A 21,657-nucleotide genomic window follows, 5' to 3' on the forward strand; every position below is an offset into this window, starting at 1 on the left:
ATAGGCGTGAAGGGTGAAGCTTCCGCGCGATGCCTAGCAGACAGCCCTAGGCTCCATTCCACCCCTGTAACCGAAAAACCGCTGCGGGTGGAGTGAAGCATGTGACATAATAGATAGGATAGAAGAGAAAATGCGCAGTGGAATCGAGGACTGGTGGGTGTCACCCCTGCTCAGAGCGAAGTGAAAGTCAGTGGTGGTCGTCCTGACTGTAGAGATTTGGAGACCGAAAGGGTGAAGTCGTAGGAAGCGCTTAGCCAGCCAAGCCGTCGGCGGAACACGACTTGGACCGATGCACGACGAACGTTCAAGGGAAAAGGCAGGACATCACCTGAAGAGTCCAAGATTGATTCGAGTCCTAGCATACACATCGCTCAGCAAGGACTTGATGGGAATGCGTTCGGGAGATTTGAACCACTTTAAGAGAAAAGAACAATCCGCAGCACAAGCGACAAAGTTATTTAGGACTTCGGCGTTTGGGCGGTCTGGGGCATACTGATAGGCGTACAGCAGACTGCTTGGGCTCACTGAGAACTGCTGATCAAATGTACACTGCAGTTACAATTGGTTGCTGCTCACAGCCTGACAAAATCAAGTCAGCTCTTCAAGAGCAACGTTGGACAGGCAGTTTCACTAGTGGATTGAGGAGACTCGGTCGAGAGTAGAGAGCAACCCGGAGTCTGCCAGGAGCCTCGTCTGGAAAACAAACACTTTGGGCAAGTCGTGTCACTTCTCATTACAAAAAATAAAACAAAAATGAAAAAGGAAAATTCACGGGGTCATCCACTGTGTGGCTATGAGAATGTGAGATGGTAGTTTAAACACCAACGTTTGAACCAATCAAGCCGTTGCAATATCCAACAGCCTCAAAATGTTCGGTGAACCTCCGGCTTTTGCGCCGCACTGCCACATTGAAGGTTCCTGAGCTGCAAGGCCTCCAATTTGTTGTGAAATCTCAACCACTGATGTTCATTCGAACGCTCTTGCCTGTATTCCTCGTCAAATCGACTCTTATGCATTTGGCTATGCCTTGGGATGGGTCCGGGTCGATGCGCCTCTCAAAGCGTCGTCTGTGTACCGATTAGAAAGAGTATTGTTCAGCTGGTCACTTTTCAAGGTGATTAAGTCGCTTCCTCTCTGGAGAGTAGGCGCCTTATGGTTCGCGCACAAACGCCCGAGTATGCTGTAGATAACTACCTCTAGCATAAAGCCTAGCGAGTGCAGCTCATTAAAGCAAACAAACCGAGACCGTACTTTTCCTCCCCAGTCCGAGAACAATAGGCCGCGTAGCCTGGCGTCCACCTGGTCATAACTGGGCCCCATATCGTCGGCAGATCTCAGAACTCTGCCAGCATGACTTCCCTCCTGAGAGGGCCCTCGGCAATGGCGCAAGGGGGACGCCTCAATCAAACATCATTTAAGGCAGGCACCTCTCCGGAACTTGCAGTCACAAACAAGCCGACCCAAGACTCCTATCTTCAAGACCGATCCAACAAGCGAGTGGAATTTGACAACCTCGAAAGCAATACCAGCGAGAGGACCGAGTGGGAGGAGAGATACTTCAAACCACGGCGCTCAGATACGATTTTCTCAAGCTTCTCTAACGCCTCAACAGTAACCAACACCACCGAGCCAGACCCCTTAACTCCAGCCACTGCCTCCTTCGAAATAACGAACCCTTTCCAGTATCCTTCGTCGCCTTCGTTGATGGAATCCCGATGTGGCTCACCCGCTCCAATGACATTCCATGCTGGGACATATTTCAGATCGGAAGAAGGACTGGATAGTCATCCTGTGGATATGACGACAGCAAACTTCACTGATGAAGGCTCATCGTCGCCAAGGCATATTATCTTGCCGAACTTGAATGCGAGACGAACATTCCGAGAACAGGACACGCTCAGAAAGAACCTGCAAGACCCAGCCCGACATCTGCCCAAGTGGAGGAGCAAAGACAGTATGAGCAAACATGCGGTGTTCCAGGTCGGCCCGCCTTCTGACGCCACGCATCCTGAGAAGCCGCTGGTCAGCCAGATCACTGCAGGACTACGGGCGAAGTCCGCAGGTGATCCAAATATCCTCATGCCGGTCCGCCCAAAGGAGGAGTCTGAATCACTGGTACCAGCTGCAAAGACATCCCGCAATCTCAATTTACCAGACCTCCAAGGCATGCAAATTGATGAAACGTCTGGAGACGTGAGGGCAGATGCGACACAAGAATCAGTTCCGCAAGACGTCGACACCCCCACGTCCGGGAACGGCTCATCCCCCGAAGGACTTTCGCCGTTGATTATGACTCCTGGTCTCGATGACCCAGAAGACATTGAGACTTGCCCGATCCACATCTTGGACGCTGGTCTCATCCAAGACGTCTGTGAACAGATTCTCAGGCAAGCGTTCGATACAGAGTACGACGACATTGCGCATACCGATGCAGCTGGTGAGGCGTACAACACCGTTAGTTACTGCCTGGATGAGCTGTCAAGAATTCTTCCGGATGAGAGTCTGTTCAGCTCCACCATATGCATCCAGGAGCTACCTCGCGGAGCGGGCCACATTGCGCCGGCCCAGCAAGAAGGAAGTGGCTCAAGCTCTGGAACAGGCCGTCGTGGGGGGTGGAACAATGGGTCGCAGAAGAGACCGAACGACGACGGTAACGGGTACCCCAGCAGAGGGCCTGAAGACGGTTCTGGTCCCGGAGATCGAGGTCTCGACGGGGGCGGTAACGATGGCGGGAACAAGAGAGCGCGTATAACGACCGAATTGGGAAATCAGGGGTTAAGCTGTCCGTTCCGCAAAAGAAATCCCGAGAGATTTAACATCCGTGACCATCAACAATGTGCTGTTCGTCCATTCGACAACATATATGAACTGAAGTAAGTCTCCTACCTGTCCTGATAGACTTTTGATGCTAATTTGTCGCTTGGGTAGACGCCATATCAAGAATCTCCATAAGCAGAAAACTGGCTCTGCCTACCATTGCCCTAGATGCAAAGAGGACATGCGGTCGCGTGAAGCAGTGCAAGCGCATCTTGCGGTTCCGAGAGACAGCATATGCAGCCCGCAAGAGGGAATTGCGAGTCGAAATCCGGAGGATGGCATCACGGATCGACATGAATTTTTGCTGAATAACCGGAAGGCAGATGGCAAGATTGATAACTGGCAAGATCTCTGGCACAACTTGTTCGGTTTAGACGAAGAGGTTCCGGATCCCGGTGAGTGCTTTCCCATAGTGGCCCTTCTGTGTTTGGGTTTGTGTTTTTCGTGCGGCCTGGTTTGCTGACAGTGGGAATGAAGATTTTGAGCCTCCAGTCGAGCGCGAGGAGTTTTACAGAGATTTGCAGAACGCTCGCCCACAACTCAAGGACGCCCTAACCTCGAACGAGGAGCTGAGACGATTCGGCAACCAACGGTCCGAGGGATACCACGTGGAGCAACTGGTTGACATTTTTTACAACCATATTGGCAAAGTCTTTGACAGCTCCCGTCGCCAGCCGATGAACATATCCCGCCGCCAGAGAGTTGGTAAACGCACCCCGAGGGTTGAACCCTCGAATTCGGCAAGTCCAATAAGCCCAGTGACCCAGAAACCGGCCCGAAGACTGGATCAACTCGCAGTCCCGAGGCAGATGGTCAGGAAACGGCTCATCAACGGCGACAGTAACGGAGGCAGCCTAGCTTCTTCTCTTGAGACGATTAACAGCGCCGAGTCGTGGGCGAATGTCGGCCAGGCCGAGATGGTGACGAGGGCAGCTCCAGGCATAGATAGTTCGGGGAGCGTGCAATCGCGCCAGGCACAGGTTGCGCAGACAGGTGTAGGTGTGGGCGTATCACCCTCGAGTTTTCGACAGGCTCGACAACATGATCTCTTTGTAACTCCGAGCCCAGTTACTCCCCCAACCCCCATCAACCCTCAGGTCGGCTTTGGTGCTTACGGCAATGAGGTCGTTGACCTGAGCCAGCCAGCTCAACCTACACGGTTTCACCATGGTCGACAGGATCTGGTAGATTCGGGGATCGAGATGGTGAATTATTGTCGTCCCACCCAAGACATGAACGGATTGAGTGATAACCGTCGCGCCGAGGCCAGAGGAATGTTCGGACCGTCGCCACAGCCGCAGCAACACAGGCCTGCAGAGATGAACTTTGGGGGACCCCTACCTCAGCATCTGGCTTATCAGCAACAGCCAGGACATATGGAGCTGGCCAGCCCCGATGATGCTCAAATGATGATGGGAGGGATGTACGCGTCAACCTTTGACTGGGATTTGAATGGTGGTGGGATGGACCTGTTTCCCCAACAGTATCAGGGGAACCCTTCAAATCTTTGACAATGTCGAAGGTCCATTTATAGGCACTGTCATCGACAGCGCTAAGTCAAGGTCTTGGATGTCATGTCAGGTGACTGGGATCGGATTTGCGATGCTGCTAGAGAAGCCGAAGGTCTGAACACGAGCAAACATGGTCCGGATTTTTTTTTTTTTTTTTTTTTTTTGGGTCGTTTTTCTTCGGCTGTTTTGTGGTCAGGTGGGAGAGGAAAGAGCGATATGTACGGGTGTCAGATAACATTGTGCTGTCTCTGTGCACGAAGGGAACCAACCCCTCCTTCCGTTCGACCAACAAGTCCGATAAGAGAGATAGCCCCCGCCCCGCGCTATACAGGTAAAGATAACCGATAAGATAGATACTACATAGAGAGCTTTTAGAAGCCCAAGAATCTACTAACGTGGTTTTCATCCTTTATTCTAAACATCTGTTTCTTGAACTTGTCCGATATCTTCTGTGTCTAGAAGTGATTGTGAAGATTTTGTGCGTTCTACCATGATTGCCACTCGCTCACCAACGAAAGGATCATAGCCTGCTGCCCGATACGTAAACCCCCCCACTACATACACCGAGACCTGTGGTCATCTAGGCTTTCATCAACATTCATTCTCGATGTACTCGCTTCTTCTCGTCCATCTCAACGCAAGCCATGTAGTCCTCGACCTACACACGTCCATATTTTAGAGTCATTGAGGGACTCTGGGGCGAAGATGATGTTCAAGTTTTCGCCAATGGTTACGATGGTGTCAATGGGGAGCTGGACCTTGCGGGTGACGAGGGCAGAGGGGGCGATGGCAACGGCAGTCAACATGCCAACCAGAGCTGGCTGGGCCAGGGAATGGAAAGTGAAGCTGCATATGATAGTATTTAAGTCTCGTTACAGAGGCGCGTCCTAAAGTTGGCTATGGTAGGTAGACAATGGCTAACGCATGCGGTTCCCTTTGGTGTGGGCTCTGTTCCCTGAAACGTGAAAGATGAGACTGAAAGCGATGAGAGGATAGGCAGAGTTTCTCTCTCGAAAGACCAAAATAATTGGGAGCTATGTATATAGGCTTAGACCTTGAGTTCTACTAATACGTCATCATCCCATCAAAGGCTCTCTGCGGGAAACGGCCCCCAAGCGAAGGGCCGCCGATAAAGCTCGCTTGATGCACGATAGCTAATACTAATCGGCCAAGGTGTATCAAACCATTTTCATTTGGTTAGGGATCGTTCGCTAGGGTAATTCACACGATAAATTGACGACCAACCCCTTCCTTTGATCCTTCATGTACTCGACGTTGGGGTTTACTCTCGATACTGAGATCGACTGCAACCTTTGTCAACTTGAGCAAACAAAGCAAAGGGCGGCTTGTACGCAGTACGGAAACATCAGACCCTCTTGGCTAGCATGAGTGTATAAGTGAAAAAGCATCTCATTCCATGGGAGGAAAATGATAATTCAAGACGATCTTTATCATGGTTCAAGAGTTGAGCTTGTGCTGAATGATGTTCCTCCCAGGTTGTCCCAGGTTGTGTCAGACCAGCTGAAGGTCAGCCAGTGGAACAGGGAGCGGGGGCGTTGGCAGGTCACTCGTGTGTTTCTGGAATTGGAAACAGTTAGGTTAGGACAGTACATCTTTTTTGCGCGCACAGTCCAACAGCATCAGCCAATTCAATACGAGAGAATAAAGTCACCCCACATTGTCCAGGTACTGCACTAACACTTACATGCACTTTGGGGGCCGCCTGGCCATGTCACGCAACATTGCCGCTCCCGCGTCACCCACCCAACTGTTCCAACCAAAACATCGCTGCGGAGACTGCGACCTTGAAGAAAACACAACATTCCAGCCCCAAATTGAACAACACTGCGCCACGCGTATGTCGAGGGCGCAATTCTGCTTTCAACGACGGGCAGGATGTTTGCTCACACCCTAAAGATATCCGATCTTCGGTCTCGGTGATACTTCGACTCCGTCTTCTCGATGGCATACTCGCTGATTTCGCTGTCTTTCTTGCCCGAGGGACTTGAATGGACTTCGTCAAGCTCTGGTTCCGTCCTTCGCTTGATATCGCCGAAGATCTCGCTCATGTCTTCAAGCGATTTCCCTAGCAAGGAACCGGGGGACCATGATCAGCCATGTCTACCAACATTGAGAATGAAGGTTTTCTTCTTACCTCTTGTTTCCGGATACACAAGTGCAAACACAATCGCACACAGCGCGTTGGTTAGGACAAAAAAAATCTGGTGTGCCGTCAGCCAACTCGCCCAGTCGTTTGCCTCGCCCAATTTTGGTTCGTACGTAATATTTTCAGCCTACTGCCGCCAACGCAATGGGCGAACATTGGGTTATAACCAAGCTGATGGAATATTGCAGGATTTGGATAACGGCATTTGCCTTGCCTCTCAACTCGGTGGTGAAGACCTCGGGCCTAAGGGTACTTCAAGTCAGCCATGCACGATCATTATGGGACAGGACTTTATGTACGGAATTATCCAAGTCATCGGGCCCAGAAGAGCCGAGTAGTTGGCCGATACAACAAAGACACAGGCAATGAGCCCGCGTTGAGCTGCCTCATTTGTTGGAAACCCCGGCCGAGCCGGAAAAACGGCAGCAATGATCGTGATGATCAGGTAACAGAGTGACAACAGCGAAGCGCTGAAAACCAGAATCTTCTTTCGACCGATACGGTCCACAAAGAGCAGAGACACCAGGCACGTCACCGGAGCCACCGATCCATACAGCCCGCTGATGAGAAGCTGCTGGTCCTGGTTATACTGCAGTGTTGCATAGATGGCTGGTTGGAAATATTGGATAAAGCTGATGCCGCTCAACATCGCAGCCGCCCACACAAAGGATCCGACAAAAAGACGTTTCCTGAAGGCCGGCGCCTTGAGGAGCTCTGCCCAGGAAAGACAGCCTCGAGCTTGCAGCTCGATTGCAATATTGGCTTGTAAATGCCTGAACTCCTCTCTGCACCACTCATCGTTGGAGCCGTTATGGTGATAGCTGCGAAAGGCTTTCTCGGCTTCTGCATGACGGCTTTTCAGGCAAAGCCATCTTGGCGACTCTTTGATGAAAAGGACTCCAACCCCAAGGGCGAGAGCAGGGATGCTCTGGACAGCGAAACCGAGCCTCCACTGGTTGGGGTTATGCCACTTGCCTTCCCCTACTCCTGTCCAAAGCGCGACAAAGAAGCCCCAAGCACACACTACATAGAGTACCAAGGTCAGTAACTCTCAGCCAGCTTTTGGGATGCGGGCGACTCAACTCATCTGGGTAACTGCGTTGATTCTTGCTCTCTCATGGGTCTCAAGAAGACTTGGTAAGAAAGAGTCATTCATGCGTCGTCTTGACAACAATAGAGGGCCTCACGCACCTTTGCAATCTCCGCTCCAAACACCGGCGCAACCCCGGTGATTGTGCCAACGGCATATCCAACAAGTATGCGACCGATGATGAGCATAGCAACATGTGCCGCACCGGTCATCAGCGCACCCCCGAGGACCCCAAAAACGCATCCAAACGCAATCGCTTTCCGTCTTCCAATTCTGTCACTGGTTATACCGACAGAAGCACTTCCCAGCCATGCTATAGTTGGCGTAGAATCAGCTCACCGTACCCCCACCACCGGTCAAAAATTGTGACCCAGTGAGGACTTACCACCTGCCTGGTAGACTGACACAATAGCTCCTCGGATAGGTGCATCGGGATTCCCGAAGTATTCCAGAAATGAGTTCAGAGCGAGACTTGGAGTGATGATACCCGAGTCACTGTCATCAAGTTCGGGTCAACTCACGTGGCATATATTCCGAGCCTTGATTAAGATGCAAGCTACTCACAAGCCGTAGAGAAAACCGCCGAGTCCTAGGAAGATCGAAGTCAAGAATGTTTTTGTGAGCCATGTTTCTGTGATCTTGCTTCCCATGGTTCACCTTTGGCAATACTGCTTGGGTCAAAAAGTCACTGAAACTGAGAGAAGAGGAACGCTGTTATCAACCAGAAGATACCTTAAATCGTAAGCCGCAATACTATATCCTCACTGTTGCATTGTGATGTTACATGGACACGATATTTCAGTGACTTGGGGATGTTAGGTCTGCCGAACTGCCGGTGTCGACTGAGCGGGATGCATTCAGCCAACAATGAACCCCTCACGCGCCTCTCTTCCAACACCCCGAATTCAGCCTAATGTGAGGAGAACCAATCAAGCAAGTAACACAATGGTATAGGTTGCCGCGTCTCATCAACCAAGTACGGGATTCCGACGGCGAGTTCCAACACCTCATGGTGGTGGCCAAAATCCTTCCTCAACCAAGGCATAGGAAAGATCAACCTCCCACAATGCGTCTCCAAGATATCATACGATGAAACCTATTATTCAAGTGGAAGAGACACCTCATGCTAGTATTGCGGATGATGCATATAGGGGAATTTTTTTTACCGAAGAGGAGCGCGGTTATTGCACCTGTTTGAGGTAGTGAGTGCCCAAGTTCATCTTCAGTTTTTGCTTTTTCCATCTGCCTGACTTTGGCTCGTTTTCTCTGTGCTTAATAATGTCCTTGTGGAATTTACTTCTGTTGACGAGGGGGTGTGGGTGGTCCGTACTTGTTGGGAGGGTTTGCCATGTCCATCATCACACTTTACTTCATGACCGCATTTGCTAACATGTTGTTTCGGTTCTTTTGAACCCGAATGACTTCCATGACCCTCACAGGCTCTCGCCTGAACGTTCTCTCGAGCACCGCAAATATCCGGGTCTGACTGGCCACAGCGCCTTCGGATGGGGTCGCCGTACCTGTCCCGGCATGCATTAAGGACATCCTTCAATTCTTTTTTCCGGCATCGCGCAAACACTGTTGGAGGTTGTCTCTGAGTTTTGTCCCTGTCTAGTTACAATATGTGTGATACTGACATCCTGTTTCACTCGCAGTTTTGCGTTTGCCGATAGTCTCAACTCAAGTCCCTTGCCGTTTGAGTGCCTCTTTACAGCTCGCTCACCTGAGCACCAGAAACTCACTGAGTGGGAGTTTGAGGCTTCATTGCAGCACTCGAGAATATATGCGGCCGGACATGATGAGCGAAAAGTGGAGGACATCTTAAGCTACATATGTGTGCTGTTGGCGTCGATTTTCATCTCGCTTGTACCGCTGTCATAATGCTAACAGAATGAGAGGCCTTCAAACCAAAAGCCATAACTGGTTTTCTAGTTCACCTCACTATCAATCAGTGACAACTTCCTTACGGCACGTCATCATCACCATATTTCTCCGATATATCAGACCTGTCTTCCTAACCTCAGCATCTAGATCTGTGAACTAAAGCGAGATATATGCAGTTCCGGTATAGGATACCCATACAAGAGGACAACTCCGGTGATATTTAATGATAACCGCAACTCCAGGAATATGCTTTAAACGAAAAGAAAGCGCTCCAGCGTTTGTGGCAAGAAACGAAGCGGTGCAATGCGAGAGGGCCTAATGTTGCTTCAAGCTCTGACAGCCGGAACTGTTGTCATCACTAGAGGGTGTTGAGTACATCTTGCTTCCCATGGAGTGGCAGTGTGACCGAGTATCGGTCTCGTTTCAGCTAACATAGCCATTAGACATATAAGCAACAACAAGCGTTTATTCAACATTTTAACACTTACCTGGATCGTGTACTGCGATGTTTGGAGTCGCCTCTGAAGCTCCTGTTTTAGCTCGTCCGCAGTTACAGCACAAGCTGGTATCTCAAGAATGATCCCCCCTCCTTCTGCAGCGGCGTGATACTTTGCTTGTCCCATAACGGTGGAGAGCTTACCAGCTGTGCGATATAAGGCCATGATTACGGACACGGGGATTTAGTCGTCTGTATCTTGTGAATCCTCGCAAGGTCTTGAGTGTTGTCTGTGCTCGTATTATGGCAGGTTCTGATAGAGGTAGGCTGATAGGAATGACAACAGCAATTGCTTGTGTTCGAAAAAAAAAAGTGTTGAATGGCTTAATGCCCTTTTTCATCGTCAAGAATAATGTTCCTTACTGACCTAATACCACTACTAGTTTCCTTGATCACGTTAATCGGCCTCTGGTTCTCATCGCATTGTCCGAAAGAATTCCGCCCCCTGATCAGCCTCAGCCAGCTTATGTTTCAGCTCCCGCTCATAATAGTCGCATCTGCGGTAAAGAATTTGGGAGGTAAAACATGTAGGTAGGTGGTCTTGTGCCCTAAGTTAGGGAAGCAGGTAGGACAGTGGATGTGTGAATTCTGCAGGGTACATACCTCTAGCACCGCCCTGTGGCAGTGCGCGCATGGACAGGTCTGTTAGGAAACTCAAAGTGAGCCATGGATTGGTGTGGTATGGGCGAGCGCGAGCTGCAACAGTGTGAAGCCTCGTAGATTACGCCGGCTGAGGCCGGTTGTCTGAATCCCTTGAGTGGCATTCAACTACCTATCTTTCATCGAATTTGTAGGCGGCGGCAGAGCCTTACGAGAGATTGATAGGTGGTACAAACTGAGCTAGTTGTGGGCTTGTGGCAGTGTAGGTAGTACATCTGGCTGCGTGGAGTGTCGCCGCTAACACATTATCGATCTCATGCCATTTTCATGTATGAGGTGGCGCAGCATGGGTAGGTACTTCCCACTTCAACCCGAGTTTATACCTTAGTAGGTACGACCTGCCTCTGTGCGCAGAAAAGTCTTGAGCTGTTGGAAAAAATGAAAAGACTTTTGCCTCAAAAGGGCGACCAGAGGCAATTTTGGAAATTTGAACATTTTCTCCTCCACATGTGCTAACCTTGATGGTTGGTTCCGTAGAGGACGACTATACTCATTATAATCTCGACCTCCTTTTTTTTCTTCCCTTTTTCGTGTTTGTTCGTACCTCTTAAGGATTTTGTCCTCAAAGCGCACTGTGGTCTGCGGAGCGGCTCATTCATCCCCATGATTGAGGTTGGTATATATGACGAATTCGAAGAGAGGAGCGAAAATGAAGTGAAGGGTAATCACTAACCAAAGGCACTCTTTATAGGCGCCAGGTCGAGAGCATTCACTACGCTCAGAGTTTCAGTGCTATCATCGCACCTGTCCAATGTACTTTCACCATCGGACTCAATCCAGATGGTGTAAGTGGACTTGAAATCTTCACGCGGGATGGGTGCTACACAACAACTCGCATTAGAGTTTTTGGAGCAAAGTAAGGCTGGGGAGAGGCCCTCATTCCTTACCATAGGTAGGTCAGAAGAAGGCTCCGCGCGCCACAATGTTACTTTGGAGACCGGCGAAGGGCAGTTTATACTCAAAAGTCGTTTCGCGCATTGCTAACATCCCCCATTCCGTTCCCTTTCTCGGTGTGAAATAGGGAGACGCGGCATAAAACCTTTCGGATGGATAGGTAACCGTCCCTTAAGTGCGCACCAAAGGCGCAGGCAAGGGGATGTATCAATGACCTCTGGTAGCAGACAAAACCCATTGCCAATTACGTCCCAGGTCTCAAGGCATCCATTTTTTGATACTCAGCCGCATCCACACACATAAGGCTCTGAATGCCTTGCGATATCGATGCGAAGAGATATGGACTCCTCATATCACACCCACCGCCTTGATTTTCAGTTCTCAGATGGGTCGCGGGCCATTACAAATCCTGCTGCTAACTGACTGTACTTATTTACCCTGCCCAACCCACCATACGTCCGTCTGTTGTGCAATGGAGTGAAACGGAACGATGGGGATCGATATTCAAGCACTTGACGAGTCACCGCGTTGGTTTAATCATAGTACCTTATGCATTCACTATCTGCTTTTGTTATAGTACCACTCATTCTTCATTTTGTCATCCCCCACTTGATACCTCTTTCGTCGTCGTGCCCAGTCTCGGAGCTAACGACGCCTTTCGCATATCCTTCTGTTCTGTCCACGAACTGCTTTCGGTTTGACTCAGTGTCTGCTGAAGATTTCCAAGCCCACCACCAACATCTTTCCTGCACAACCTGACACAGCACATACTTCTTGCCACCATACAACCTCTACGATGGCTCCAAGAGTCAAAGCAATCGGGCTTGCCGATCCGCGTGTCGACAAATGCTCCGATTGTGGCAACCAGTACTACGACGATGATCATCCTATTGAAAGACCGAACACCGACATTGTACCCCAAGATAGTGGTCCAGAAATATTCGACATTATTCGTGAAGAACTTGAAGCCCAGGAAGTCGAAAAAGGAAAAGGCTTCTTTATTCCCCGAAGCTCGCTCCAAGAGATATTCACTCCCGGACGTCTCCTCGCAGCCATACAACAACTGTGGAAGGATGTCCCAGAAGAAGATCACCAGCGACTTTGTATCCGTGTTCTCCACGAAGTTCGTTGCTGGAAGGTCTTTGTCTTGTTTATTTATACACAACAACATAAGTTATTTCCTGAACTTTGGAAGAATGAAAGTGGCACGAATAGCCTGAGGCTGTCAGATCAATGCCTACCCTTGATCTCGATCACCCCTGACGGCAAGATTACATGTCAGAACACGACTCATTCTCATCAGCTTCCTGGTTGTGAGACCAGAAAAATATCAGGGAAAGATTCCAAGCACATGGTACTGGCCAGTTACGCATTCAATGCCGTATACTTTAAACTTCCGACAAAAGGCAAAAAGGTTCATGTCCACTACAGACTCGGTCCAAAAGACGTCCTGCCATACACAATCGACTCCTTTCCATTCGACAAGAGCTTAATCACTGAGGGGGCTGGCTCAGCTGGGCGAACAAGCGACAGTGACAATCATAGATCTGACATGGACCAGGATGGCAATCTTCACGGAGGGTTTGGCGAAGTGACGAGAATCACCATTGATCGAAGTCACTTTAATTTTGGTCATCATGGAGCAAGTTGCATTGAGCACTTCCATTTTCCACCTCTTCGTTAGTCTCGGCATTTCCTCTTTTGGGCAGGTGCTAACCCGTCTTCCAGTCTCATGACGGCAATAACAAAGAAGTGACCTTCGCCCTCAAGAGGCTTCACGCGTCCGATAAAGAGGCTTTCGACAAGGAATTGGCATCCCTAATCTCCGTCAAGACCCAGAAAAGCACGCACCTCATCAAGCTGCTCACCACGTTTTCCGTCATTGAAGAAGATGGCGGAAGTGAAGTGTTCTACCTGCTCTTCCCCTGGGCAGAGGGGAACCTGTGGAAATACTGGAAAGTTCACCAGCCCAGAAATCAACAGGAACGCCTAACCTCCGCTCTGTGGATGGCTCAACAATGCCACCAACTCGCTCGTGCTCTGCTGTGCGTCCACAATGAGAGACAACAAACGCTGAAATTGTACGAATTTCCGGCCGGAAAAGACGAGCTATACGGACGTCACGGCGATATTAAAGCTGAAAATGTTCTTTATTTTGAATCTGACGGCATGCTTGTACTTTCTGACTTTGGGCTTGGTCGCCTTCACAACAAATATTCTCGATCCAATGCTGACCCCAAAGCTCTCGAGAAATCAGCAACCTATCGAGCGCCCGAGTTTGACCTCGCTAGAGGTCGCATATCTCGAGCATCCGATGTCTTTTCGTTAGGGTGCATGTTCCTCGAGTTTGTTACATGGCAAATTCTGGGCTATGACGCTGTATACGATGAGTTTCCCACTTACCGCATGGAAGAGGACATAACACATGGATTCGAGTCGGATATTTTTTTCAAGGTCGAGGGCGAAACCGCTATCATTAAGCCCAAGGTGCACGAGTGGATGGTGCGGCTCAAGCAACACGAGAACGCATCCGAGTACACTAAGCAGTTTCTCGATGTCATTGAGGAGATGCTCAGCCCGTATCCGAAGGATCGAATCAATGTTGTGAAGCTCGAAAGCAAGCTTTATCTTCTCAGAAGAACGTGTGAGACCGATACAAGCTACTATGGCGGTGAGTCCCAGTCAAGAAGTTATGTCTTCCAATGATCGAACTACCATGGGCGCCCTACTAACACCCGTACAGCTCTACATTCGTGAGGTCTCAGCCGCAAAGCCACGACTGGAACGTTTGGAAAGGCATTGTATCTTGCTCATCCTATCTATGGCTATCAGAATCCCGGGCAATGAGTGCCTGGTTAGCCTGTAAGGCGTTCTGGAGCTCAATCACGCCGCACCAGAATCGCAGCAGCTGGGTGGGCACATCCAAGTAGAGCAGTTGGGCGATTTTTAGAGCGCCTACTGGCAACCACCTATTTTCCCCTTGCTTTCATCATACGTTTCCTACTACTGACCTTTACATCATGCTGGATCGTGGGAGGTAACTTGTATGGTCATACTTGCTCTGGCAAAACGCCTTGTATTTGCGTTGGTTTTTGTTTTTCTTTCAAATCCGCTTGCGTTCCATGCTCTTTCTTTCTTTTTTTCTTTCTTTTTCCTTGCAACTCGTTCCTAGATTGCCTGTTGAACCTCGACTACTCCAAAATTTCTAGTAGTGCGAATAGATCGAATTTTCAAGCTCATCCATCTCAATCTGTACGCGCAAGCCATTTTGAATTAGTATTCAAATTCCAACGATTTCGTTCTGTCCAGGAAGCTCGCTGTTTTGGACCAACATTGCTCAGTTCTTTGGGAATAGTCACAATCCACCGATCCGCCCTGACCTGTTACAGGTCACACGTAAGTAAAGGTTGAAACAGAATCTAGACCAATCGGTTACGAAGTAAGGTCCGGTACGTACTTTGATCCTATAGTTCCCCTCCCCATACATCGCAGTCAAAGCCTGCTTGAGCTTGAGAGGATCCCGATACTTCTTTCGCAGGACATGGTCATACCACTGAACTGGCGCAGGCGGAGCCTGACTTAGGGTGACCGCTGTAGATGAGGGAAGCATGGTGCACGAACGTTGTGGCTGGTGAGGTGTTCGGTGGTGGTGATAGAGACCAACCTATCTTGATGTAGGCCTAACTGCAGACACGTTCTATTCTTTTAATCAGACTGGATTGACAACTGTGTTGTTAGAAGTCTGATGTAACTGTTATTCGAGGAGTTCAGCCAACAGGGCTTGTAACATGATCCCGATGCCAAAGGTCCGAAATAGGGCAGGCACAAGCTTACGGCCGAGAAGGAAAACACATCAGGTCACACAACATATTTTGTTACGAGCGGACGGTTCTTTGCAGGTTTTGTTCATCAAGAAATACAACCAGTCCCAGTTGGAGAAAAGTTTGGGGGTCATAAGAGAAGCAACGTGGAGTATACCAAAGGAGTAAGGCGGTGGTAGTGCAAGAATGCTACCACCCCGACAGATACCTCTTACCACCAACAGGCACTAGCAGAATTCCTCGGGGCGTACACAACGTGATGCTTCGCCACAATTTACGGTTGATAAGGAATCAATTGGTTGGCTGGAGACTTTCCATGTCAGCTTGCATAGGACCCGTGCGGAGATCGTGGCGAGGCAGAGACGGCAGAGGGAAATTCTCTCCAACCCCTCTCACTCACCGAGTACACCAACGTGTTACATTGACAGACCGGATACACCATCTCATAACCTCAAGTGTGCCTGAAAGTCAGCCTCCTCCAACGTCAAGTAATAATTTAGAACACCTCTCGCAGGATTGCGAGACGCCCAGCTTCTTTGGCGGATGTTTTAGCTTAACCTGGTTCGATAATCACCCGGAGACGTCGCGATCCTTGTCAGGTTCGTCCTTCGTCACAAAATCCTCAGGCAAACACCAGCGCCATCTCAGGTCTCTCGCTCAACATTGCTGCTCATAGTTTGATTGTGTGATTACTGGAAGAAGACAATTGTCTGTGACGAAGATGGATTACGACCGTACTTCGCTTGAGTGGTCCGAACGCGACTTTTCCAACTTCACTTGCCATTTTCCGGACGAAAAGACAACGATAGTGACGAAACTCGCGAATGAAGAAGCAAGTAGTTTTAGGACCGCTTATTTCAAGATGGGCAGTCGAAGCACTATTGCTGATCAGTTCCGATGATTTATAACAGGGACCTCCAACACTCGAAGTCAAGACACTGAGCACTAATGAAGAATGGGAGACCTGGTTCAAGAACGTAAATGACCTCTATACGGATTGAAAATCGAAAGTGATGAGATTTGCATCACACGATGGATGAGCTAACATTTCATTCTGGTCAGGCTGTCCTGGACTTTCTTCCCTCGTCCGGCCACGCGTGTTCTGGCATATGTGCTGTGTAAGGAAATAAGCACTTTTCTTTGACTCCACCTTTCATTTCTCTGTGTAAGCCCTTTATGAAGATATAAAAGGTTCGTAATGAGCGTCTCTTGTTGACGTTCTAATGCAACAGAATCTTGGGTAGCGTCAAGCCCATCTTTGACGATGATGAAGATGGAGCAAACACACAGTCACCGGTATCCTATCTCCCGTTCAACAGCGATGACATCCTCTCACAACTCGTGCACGAGTTTCATCTCCACCCAAGGATCACTCGGACGATTAGTAGATTGAGCTGCTACTTCTCTGCTCAGCGCCATTATTCTGACGATGATGATCTTTCAAAGGGGGGCAAGGAGAGAAGACCGATGATAAGTACGTAAGGTGTAATCGATCCTTGCATACTAGAGGTAGAAACCAAAGATAACTGGACTAACTTTTCCTCGCTTCAAACAGCATGCACAGCGCGAACTTCGTCGACATTGCCGAACGACATGGCTTTGTCGACGACGTACTTTACCGAAACAGATCTCAACCTTGCAGTGTTCTACGGATGCAATGAGAGACAAAAAGAAGACATAGTAAGAAGAATCAGGTCGTGTGATCTCAAGCACAACCACCCATTACTCTTGCCCGGCTTGTTCTTTGAACTCGAACGTATCCGTCTAGTCGATCAGGTAGAAAATCTTCTGGACAACTTCGAACTTCGGAACAACTATGAGTACAGCCAGTTAGAGAAGGTCGGCGGCGCAAGAGGCCTTGATCTAGACATGGACAAGAAACGAATGACAGACGTGCTGAAGTCGACGTACAGATCCAGGGAGTTGGTAAGCTTGATTTTGGCCGTAAAGAGACAACTGAATAAATTTGAGACGGCGATGGACATGGTGGAAACCAGCGTCAAGTCATCACCTTCATCTGCCTTCTCTTCGGGCTGTCTGATACGCATCCCTTCAGCAAACTTGTCATCGGTACCTGGCTCACGAACAATGTCCCGCTCCACAACGCTAGAGGTAAATAGCGAGGAAAACTACATGCAGCAGGGGCTGCCTCGGCTTTCTGGCGTATCGGGCTACGTACGGCTTGAAAGAGCTGGAAGGATGATTCGGGAAAGGCTGCAGGACATCATGTTCGAATTTGATGATAAAATCAACGATTGCCATCTCGTGAAAGACAACATGTCACTGACAATGCAAACGGTACGAATGCCAGATGAAGGACACTCAAGTGTCTACACACCAAAGAAGCTGACAGATGATATCAAACGTTTTCCTAGGTCTGGAGCTTCTTCTCACTTCAAGACAATCAGACCAATCTGAAGCTGTCGAGACTAAACACGAAGCTAGCACACGCAAACTCCGGTCTCTCAGAGGAGATGAAGAAAGACAGCTCGCAGATGCGATCGATTGCTTTGCTGACAATGGTCTTTCTGCCCATGTCAACCGTTGCGGTATGTCACGACTCGTGCTTTTTTCTGCCGCATGGTATTTATCAATTTCCAAGAAAATGGTATAGACACAATGCTCGAATCTGACAAACAACTTACACTCTCCAGACCATCTTCTCAACCAATTTCTTCTCGTGGGATGCCGAAGAAGGCCAAAGCGTCGTGTCCAAGTACTTCTGGGTATTTATCGTCGTTGCCATTGCTCTCACATGCATCGTCGTCGGGGCATGGTACACGGCCACCTGTGCGAAGGATCGCAAGGGCCATCGTCATTGCTGCATACGCTTGCCATTTGGTGCCTTGTTCGGCAGAAAAGCTGGATCGACCGACGACGACCTCCAACCCCACAGAAAATCGGGCAGAAGGGTCTTCGAGGACGAAGAGAGGGGGATTTCACTTGATCTTTAGGGGAGGAAGGAATGGACTCACTCCCCTAGGGGTGTGCCATAGCGTACTCAATGCTAAGAAAAGTACAACGCGATGCGATGCGATGCAATACAGATGTTAACGAAAACTGAAGGGGCAGCTGCATGTGATTATTCCCACAAAAGTCAAGGGGCCTCTTTCTTTCCGGGAAGGCATGATGATGATCGCGGGCAGGCAAGTAACGGCGGGAGATTTTCACACCATCTACTAAGTACCTCTAGTTCTGTTTCAACGTGCCAAAACCCATGGGCAATTCGGACCTCGATGTCACACCTGGTTTGAGTGAGAATGATGAGTGTATCCCAGAATCGATCCAGATCGATAACTGCGTGCGCTCAGGTCCAAGTCTGACGCCCCCCATGCGTTCCTCTTTCCCCTTTCCTCCAGTCCTCATGTCTATCCTGGAGGATGTAACCAAGAAACCCGGTAAAAGAAGAGAAGATAGAACATCATCTCCGGCAAAATCATCCTTCACGCATCTAATACATTCGATAAGGACGGTAGTAGTAGGGTGTGTTGGGCTGGTGGCCTAACTTCGAGACTACCTCATAGGTACCTCTACATAGCCACATAGTCTTCAATCTAAAAATTGGATCCTGCAATCTCGACATCGACATTGACAGCCCTGGGTCATCATTAGGTCAGCGAGCCCAAGAGTTTTCAGTAGATTGTGTGGTAACAATCACATTACAGGGACTTATGAGCAGGCATGGCCTTTCTTCATTAGTTTGGCAGACATCGTGGAGTAACCGGTGGCACCTGTTATGTGTAGCAATATATAGGCCGTGGCCACTATGGTATTTATCCGGTTGGAGGCTCAAATTCACCCACTTCAGACCTCCCCCGTTCGGTCTGTCTGTATGTTTCACAACCACAAGATAACAAACAACACAAAACAAGATCAAAGAAAAGAAAAGTTATATCCTCGTCAGTCTCATGGGTTTACTTGTCAAGGATCTCTGTTCCGTTGCTGTCAATTGTTCTGGCTTGGCCGTCTCTTTCCATCATAACGCACGGCGGCCGACATGACCATAGAGGCAAACCAAACCACCCCTATCACTCAAACAAGGCAGATAACGAGAACAGACCTACCTTATGCAACATATCGAGTCGCTCGGAGGAACGGCAACTGTCGATGAATCCGGCAGTGTCTAATAACTTCCGGAACACATGTAGACCAATCACTTATATTATACTCCAATGCAAACAAGACCTTCGGCCTTATTTCCGTAGCATCGGCAGTTAGTAACTTGCCGGCGACCCTGAACTAATCATGTGTCTTGGTGGGAAGGGAACACTCGTCAATTTGGTTACGTCTGACCACAATTCGGTCACAGTGTTGTGTCGTGTTGTGGTATTGAGGGAGGGAAGCCGGCTGGTGGAAAATATGAGGGGAGATCAGAGTAAAGGGGGTGAAAGGCAATCAGTGCTTAGGTATGTAAAAGTGTGTCGTGCGAAATCATGATCCTTCCCTCATCGTCTTTGTCTTCCCTTCTGTCTTTACTTTTTTCGTGATAAACTTGTCGTCAGCAGCAGCAGCAAATTCAGCCCCTCTTTCTAGACCTATTTGTTATCCATCAACAACAGTCACTCTCCACCACCGACAAGCTAATCCGCCCCGGGCCGACCGACTTGCAGGTTGTATTGAAGAAAGGAAACCAAAAAGAAGAAGAAAAAAGAAAGACAAGATGCAGTCATGGGCAACCATTGCCGCCGCCGTGGCGCTGCTGGCAAACGGGGCCGTCGCGCAAAACATGTTGCGCTTCGCCTGCTCGCAGCTGGTCGTCGACCGCGTCGACCCTCTCGTCAACCCGGGCGTCCGCTACACGCCCCATCTCCACCAGATCGTTGGCGGTAACTCATTCAACCTGACTATGGACCCGGACTCGCACGATCTAGCCGGCCAGTCGACCTGCACGTCGTGCAGCTTCGCGCAGGATCTGTCCAACTACTGGACGGCCGTCATGTTCTTCAAGGCCAAGAACGGCAGCTATCACCGCGTGCCTCAGGTTGGTAACGGCGGTCCGCAGGGCAAGCTTGTCAACAATGGTGGTCTTGATATATATTATATCCCGAGCGGGAAGGTCACCGCTTTCAGGCCGGTGAGTGACTGTCCCCAATACCCACACTTTTTCACCATCATTGGACTTCCCTGAGTTGTTAACAAAAACCGCTAGGGCTTCCGCATGCTCGCCGGCAACGCCGCCAACACCGACCCCAAGAAGGTTTCTTCCGGCAACATCTGCCACCGTTGCTGGACCTCGACAAACGAGGGTAACTTTGTCGGCGGCGCCCCTTGCACCGGTTCCGACACCGTCGATATTCCTCAAGATACCAAGTGCAAGATGATTCGCCAGACAATCATTTTCCCAACGTATGTTTTTGTTGTGTCTTTTTTTCTTGATTTTTTCTTATCCCTCTGTTCTCTCCCCATCCCAGTGCTCAGTTCCGGACCGAATTAACGACTTGGTCAAAACACAGCTGCTGGGATGGCAAGAACCTCGACTCTCCCGACCACAAGTCGCATGTCGCCTATGGCGGCGGTTCCGGTGCCAATGGTGGAGGCTCCTGCCCTTCCACGCACCCCGTCAAGCTACCGCAGATCATGTACGAGCTCATGTGGAATGTGACGAGCTTTGCCGACAAAAGCATGTGGCCTGAATCGGGTCCTGCATTTGTGTATAGCATGAACCTTGGGTGAGTGTTTCCGTCCATCTTGTCCTAATTTCCTGTCTCATTGTACAGTGGAAAATATGATATTGACAGACAGCAAAAACAGTGGCCCCGCCGCCCACGGTGACTACGTCTTCGGCTGGAAGGGCGATTCTCTTCAGAAGGCCATGGACAAGGGCTGCAACCTTAATAAGGACTGCCCGTCTGCTGGTTTGACTGCGCAAACTCCGGCGCAGTATAATGCTTGCACTATCAAGCAGCAGGCTCCTGAGCCTGTTGATGGCTGTAAGTTTCTCTTCTTTTCTTTCTCTTCTTTCCCCTTTTTCCTTTTTTTTGGTTCTTTCACCTTCCATTTCCGGGCTCTGCTCTTCTTCTCCGGGTCCTATCATGAAAACCAGTAACTTACAAACCACACAATAACAGGGCTCAAGGCGATGCCAATGGGTGAAATGGCCATTAAGGCCTAGCTAGGCTAATCAGTTGGTGAAACGCAATGTTAACCGACCGGAAGGAAACTTGGGATTTCTTCTTTGTCTATCGTCAAGCTGTTCAGCATAGTTCGTGTAAGCCGTGAAGAAGCTATTACCTCACCTATCTGTTCTATGTTTCCCGTTTGGTGAATGGGCGTGTCTCTGTCAGTTTGAGAGGTTTCGTCCATATCACCATGTCTTC

The 21,657-nt window shown here is 49.4% G+C and overlaps 8 protein-coding genes across 9 annotated transcripts; 5 read left to right on the forward strand and 3 right to left on the reverse strand.

The window, feature by feature from the left end:
* Window positions 1–1,160: 1,160 nt before the first annotated feature.
* Window positions 1,161–4,328, forward strand: NCU05349 (hypothetical protein; the record flags this gene model as incomplete). Its single annotated transcript, XM_011395261.1, has 3 exons — window positions 1,161–2,873; window positions 2,929–3,212; window positions 3,295–4,328. Exons 1-3 carry the CDS (start codon window positions 1,351–1,353, stop codon window positions 4,326–4,328), a joined length of 2,841 nt encoding a protein of 946 aa, XP_011393563.1. The 5' UTR covers window positions 1,161–1,350.
* A 1,904-nt stretch (window positions 4,329–6,232) lies between these two features.
* Window positions 6,233–8,235, reverse strand: NCU05350 (hypothetical protein; the record flags this gene model as incomplete). The annotated part of the gene is made up of 7 exons (XM_958248.3): window positions 6,233–6,414; window positions 6,484–6,550; window positions 6,627–6,738; window positions 6,795–7,518; window positions 7,683–7,898; window positions 7,971–8,080; window positions 8,150–8,235. The coding sequence occupies 7 exons, from the start codon at window positions 8,233–8,235 to the stop codon at window positions 6,233–6,235; spliced, it is 1,497 nt and encodes a 498-aa protein (XP_963341.3).
* Window positions 8,236–8,671: 436 nt separating this feature from the next.
* Window positions 8,672–9,483, forward strand: NCU16529 (hypothetical protein). Its single transcript, XM_011395374.1, has 3 exons — window positions 8,672–8,784; window positions 9,082–9,172; window positions 9,241–9,483. The coding sequence occupies exons 2-3, from the start codon at window positions 9,091–9,093 to the stop codon at window positions 9,408–9,410; spliced, it is 252 nt and encodes an 83-aa protein (XP_011393676.1). The 5' UTR covers window positions 8,672–8,784; window positions 9,082–9,090; the 3' UTR covers window positions 9,411–9,483.
* On the reverse strand, window positions 9,356–10,440 carry NCU05351 (hypothetical protein). Its single transcript, XM_958249.3, has 2 exons — window positions 9,958–10,440; window positions 9,356–9,896 (listed from the first exon to the last, which is right to left on the reverse strand). Exons 1-2 carry the CDS (start codon window positions 10,129–10,131, stop codon window positions 9,828–9,830), a joined length of 243 nt encoding a protein of 80 aa, XP_963342.2. The 5' UTR covers window positions 10,132–10,440; the 3' UTR covers window positions 9,356–9,827.
* Window positions 10,441–12,315: 1,875 nt separating this feature from the next.
* NCU11331 (hypothetical protein) lies at window positions 12,316–14,755 on the forward strand (the record flags this gene model as incomplete). Its single annotated transcript, XM_001728127.2, has 3 exons — window positions 12,316–12,642; window positions 13,248–14,190; window positions 14,263–14,755. The coding sequence occupies 3 exons, from the start codon at window positions 12,316–12,318 to the stop codon at window positions 14,274–14,276; spliced, it is 1,284 nt and encodes a 427-aa protein (XP_001728179.1). The 3' UTR covers window positions 14,277–14,755.
* Window positions 14,428–15,356, reverse strand: NCU05354. Of its 2 annotated transcripts, none has more exons than XM_011395263.1 (3): window positions 14,977–15,356; window positions 14,852–14,894; window positions 14,428–14,769 (listed from the first exon to the last, which is right to left on the reverse strand). In XM_011395263.1, the coding sequence occupies exons 1-3, from the start codon at window positions 15,127–15,129 to the stop codon at window positions 14,765–14,767; spliced, it is 201 nt and encodes a 66-aa protein (XP_011393565.1). In that variant the 5' UTR covers window positions 15,130–15,356; the 3' UTR covers window positions 14,428–14,764. The 2 variants fall into 2 exon arrangements, with proteins under 2 accessions (XP_011393565.1, XP_011393564.1); XM_011395262.1 differs by having other exon boundaries at window positions 14,852–14,899.
* Window positions 15,357–16,543: 1,187 nt separating this feature from the next.
* NCU05356 (hypothetical protein) lies at window positions 16,544–18,385 on the forward strand. Its single transcript, XM_958254.3, has 4 exons — window positions 16,544–16,814; window positions 16,896–17,638; window positions 17,716–17,889; window positions 17,995–18,385. Exons 1-4 carry the CDS (start codon window positions 16,808–16,810, stop codon window positions 18,292–18,294), a joined length of 1,224 nt encoding a protein of 407 aa, XP_963347.3. The 5' UTR covers window positions 16,544–16,807; the 3' UTR covers window positions 18,295–18,385.
* Window positions 18,386–20,000: 1,615 nt separating this feature from the next.
* On the forward strand, window positions 20,001–21,452 carry NCU05358 (hypothetical protein; the record flags this gene model as incomplete). Its single annotated transcript, XM_958256.2, has 5 exons — window positions 20,001–20,414; window positions 20,490–20,686; window positions 20,794–21,009; window positions 21,092–21,270; window positions 21,409–21,452. The coding sequence occupies 5 exons, from the start codon at window positions 20,001–20,003 to the stop codon at window positions 21,450–21,452; spliced, it is 1,050 nt and encodes a 349-aa protein (XP_963349.2).
* Window positions 21,453–21,657: the final 205 nt, after the last annotated feature.

The sequence above is a fragment of the Neurospora crassa genome, linkage group II (genome assembly GCF_000182925.2).
Source record: "Neurospora crassa OR74A linkage group II, whole genome shotgun sequence".
NCBI classification, from domain to species: Eukaryota; Fungi; Ascomycota; class Sordariomycetes; order Sordariales; family Sordariaceae; genus Neurospora; species Neurospora crassa.

Coding starts and splice junctions, on each gene's coding strand:
- NCU16529 (XM_011395374.1), top strand. CDS start 9,091: ATGGGGTCGCCGTACCTGTCCCGGCATGCATTAAGGACATCCTTCAAT. Junction 9,173..9,240: donor TCGCGCAAACACTGTTGGAG/GTTGTCTCTGAG, acceptor TTTCACTCGCAG/TTTTGCGTTTGCCGATAGTC.
- NCU05351 (XM_958249.3), bottom strand. CDS start 10,131: ATGGCCTTATATCGCACAGCTGGTAAGCTCTCCACCGTTATGGGACAA. Junction 9,897..9,957: donor CATCGCAGTACACGATCCAG/GTAAGTGTTAAA, acceptor TGGCTATGTTAG/CTGAAACGAGACCGATACTC.
- NCU05354 (XM_011395262.1), bottom strand. CDS start 15,129: ATGCTTCCCTCATCTACAGCGGTCACCCTAAGTCAGGCTCCGCCTGCG. Junction 14,900..14,976: donor AGGGGAACTATAGGATCAAA/GTACGTACCGGA, acceptor GACCTGTAACAG/GTCAGGGCGGATCGGTGGAT. Junction 14,770..14,851: donor TTCCCAAAGAACTGAGCAAT/GTTGGTCCAAAA, acceptor TTGCGCGTACAG/ATTGAGATGGATGAGCTTGA.
- NCU05356 (XM_958254.3), top strand. Junction 17,639..17,715: donor TGTCACTGACAATGCAAACG/GTACGAATGCCA, acceptor ACGTTTTCCTAG/GTCTGGAGCTTCTTCTCACT. Junction 17,890..17,994: donor TGCCCATGTCAACCGTTGCG/GTATGTCACGAC, acceptor TACACTCTCCAG/ACCATCTTCTCAACCAATTT.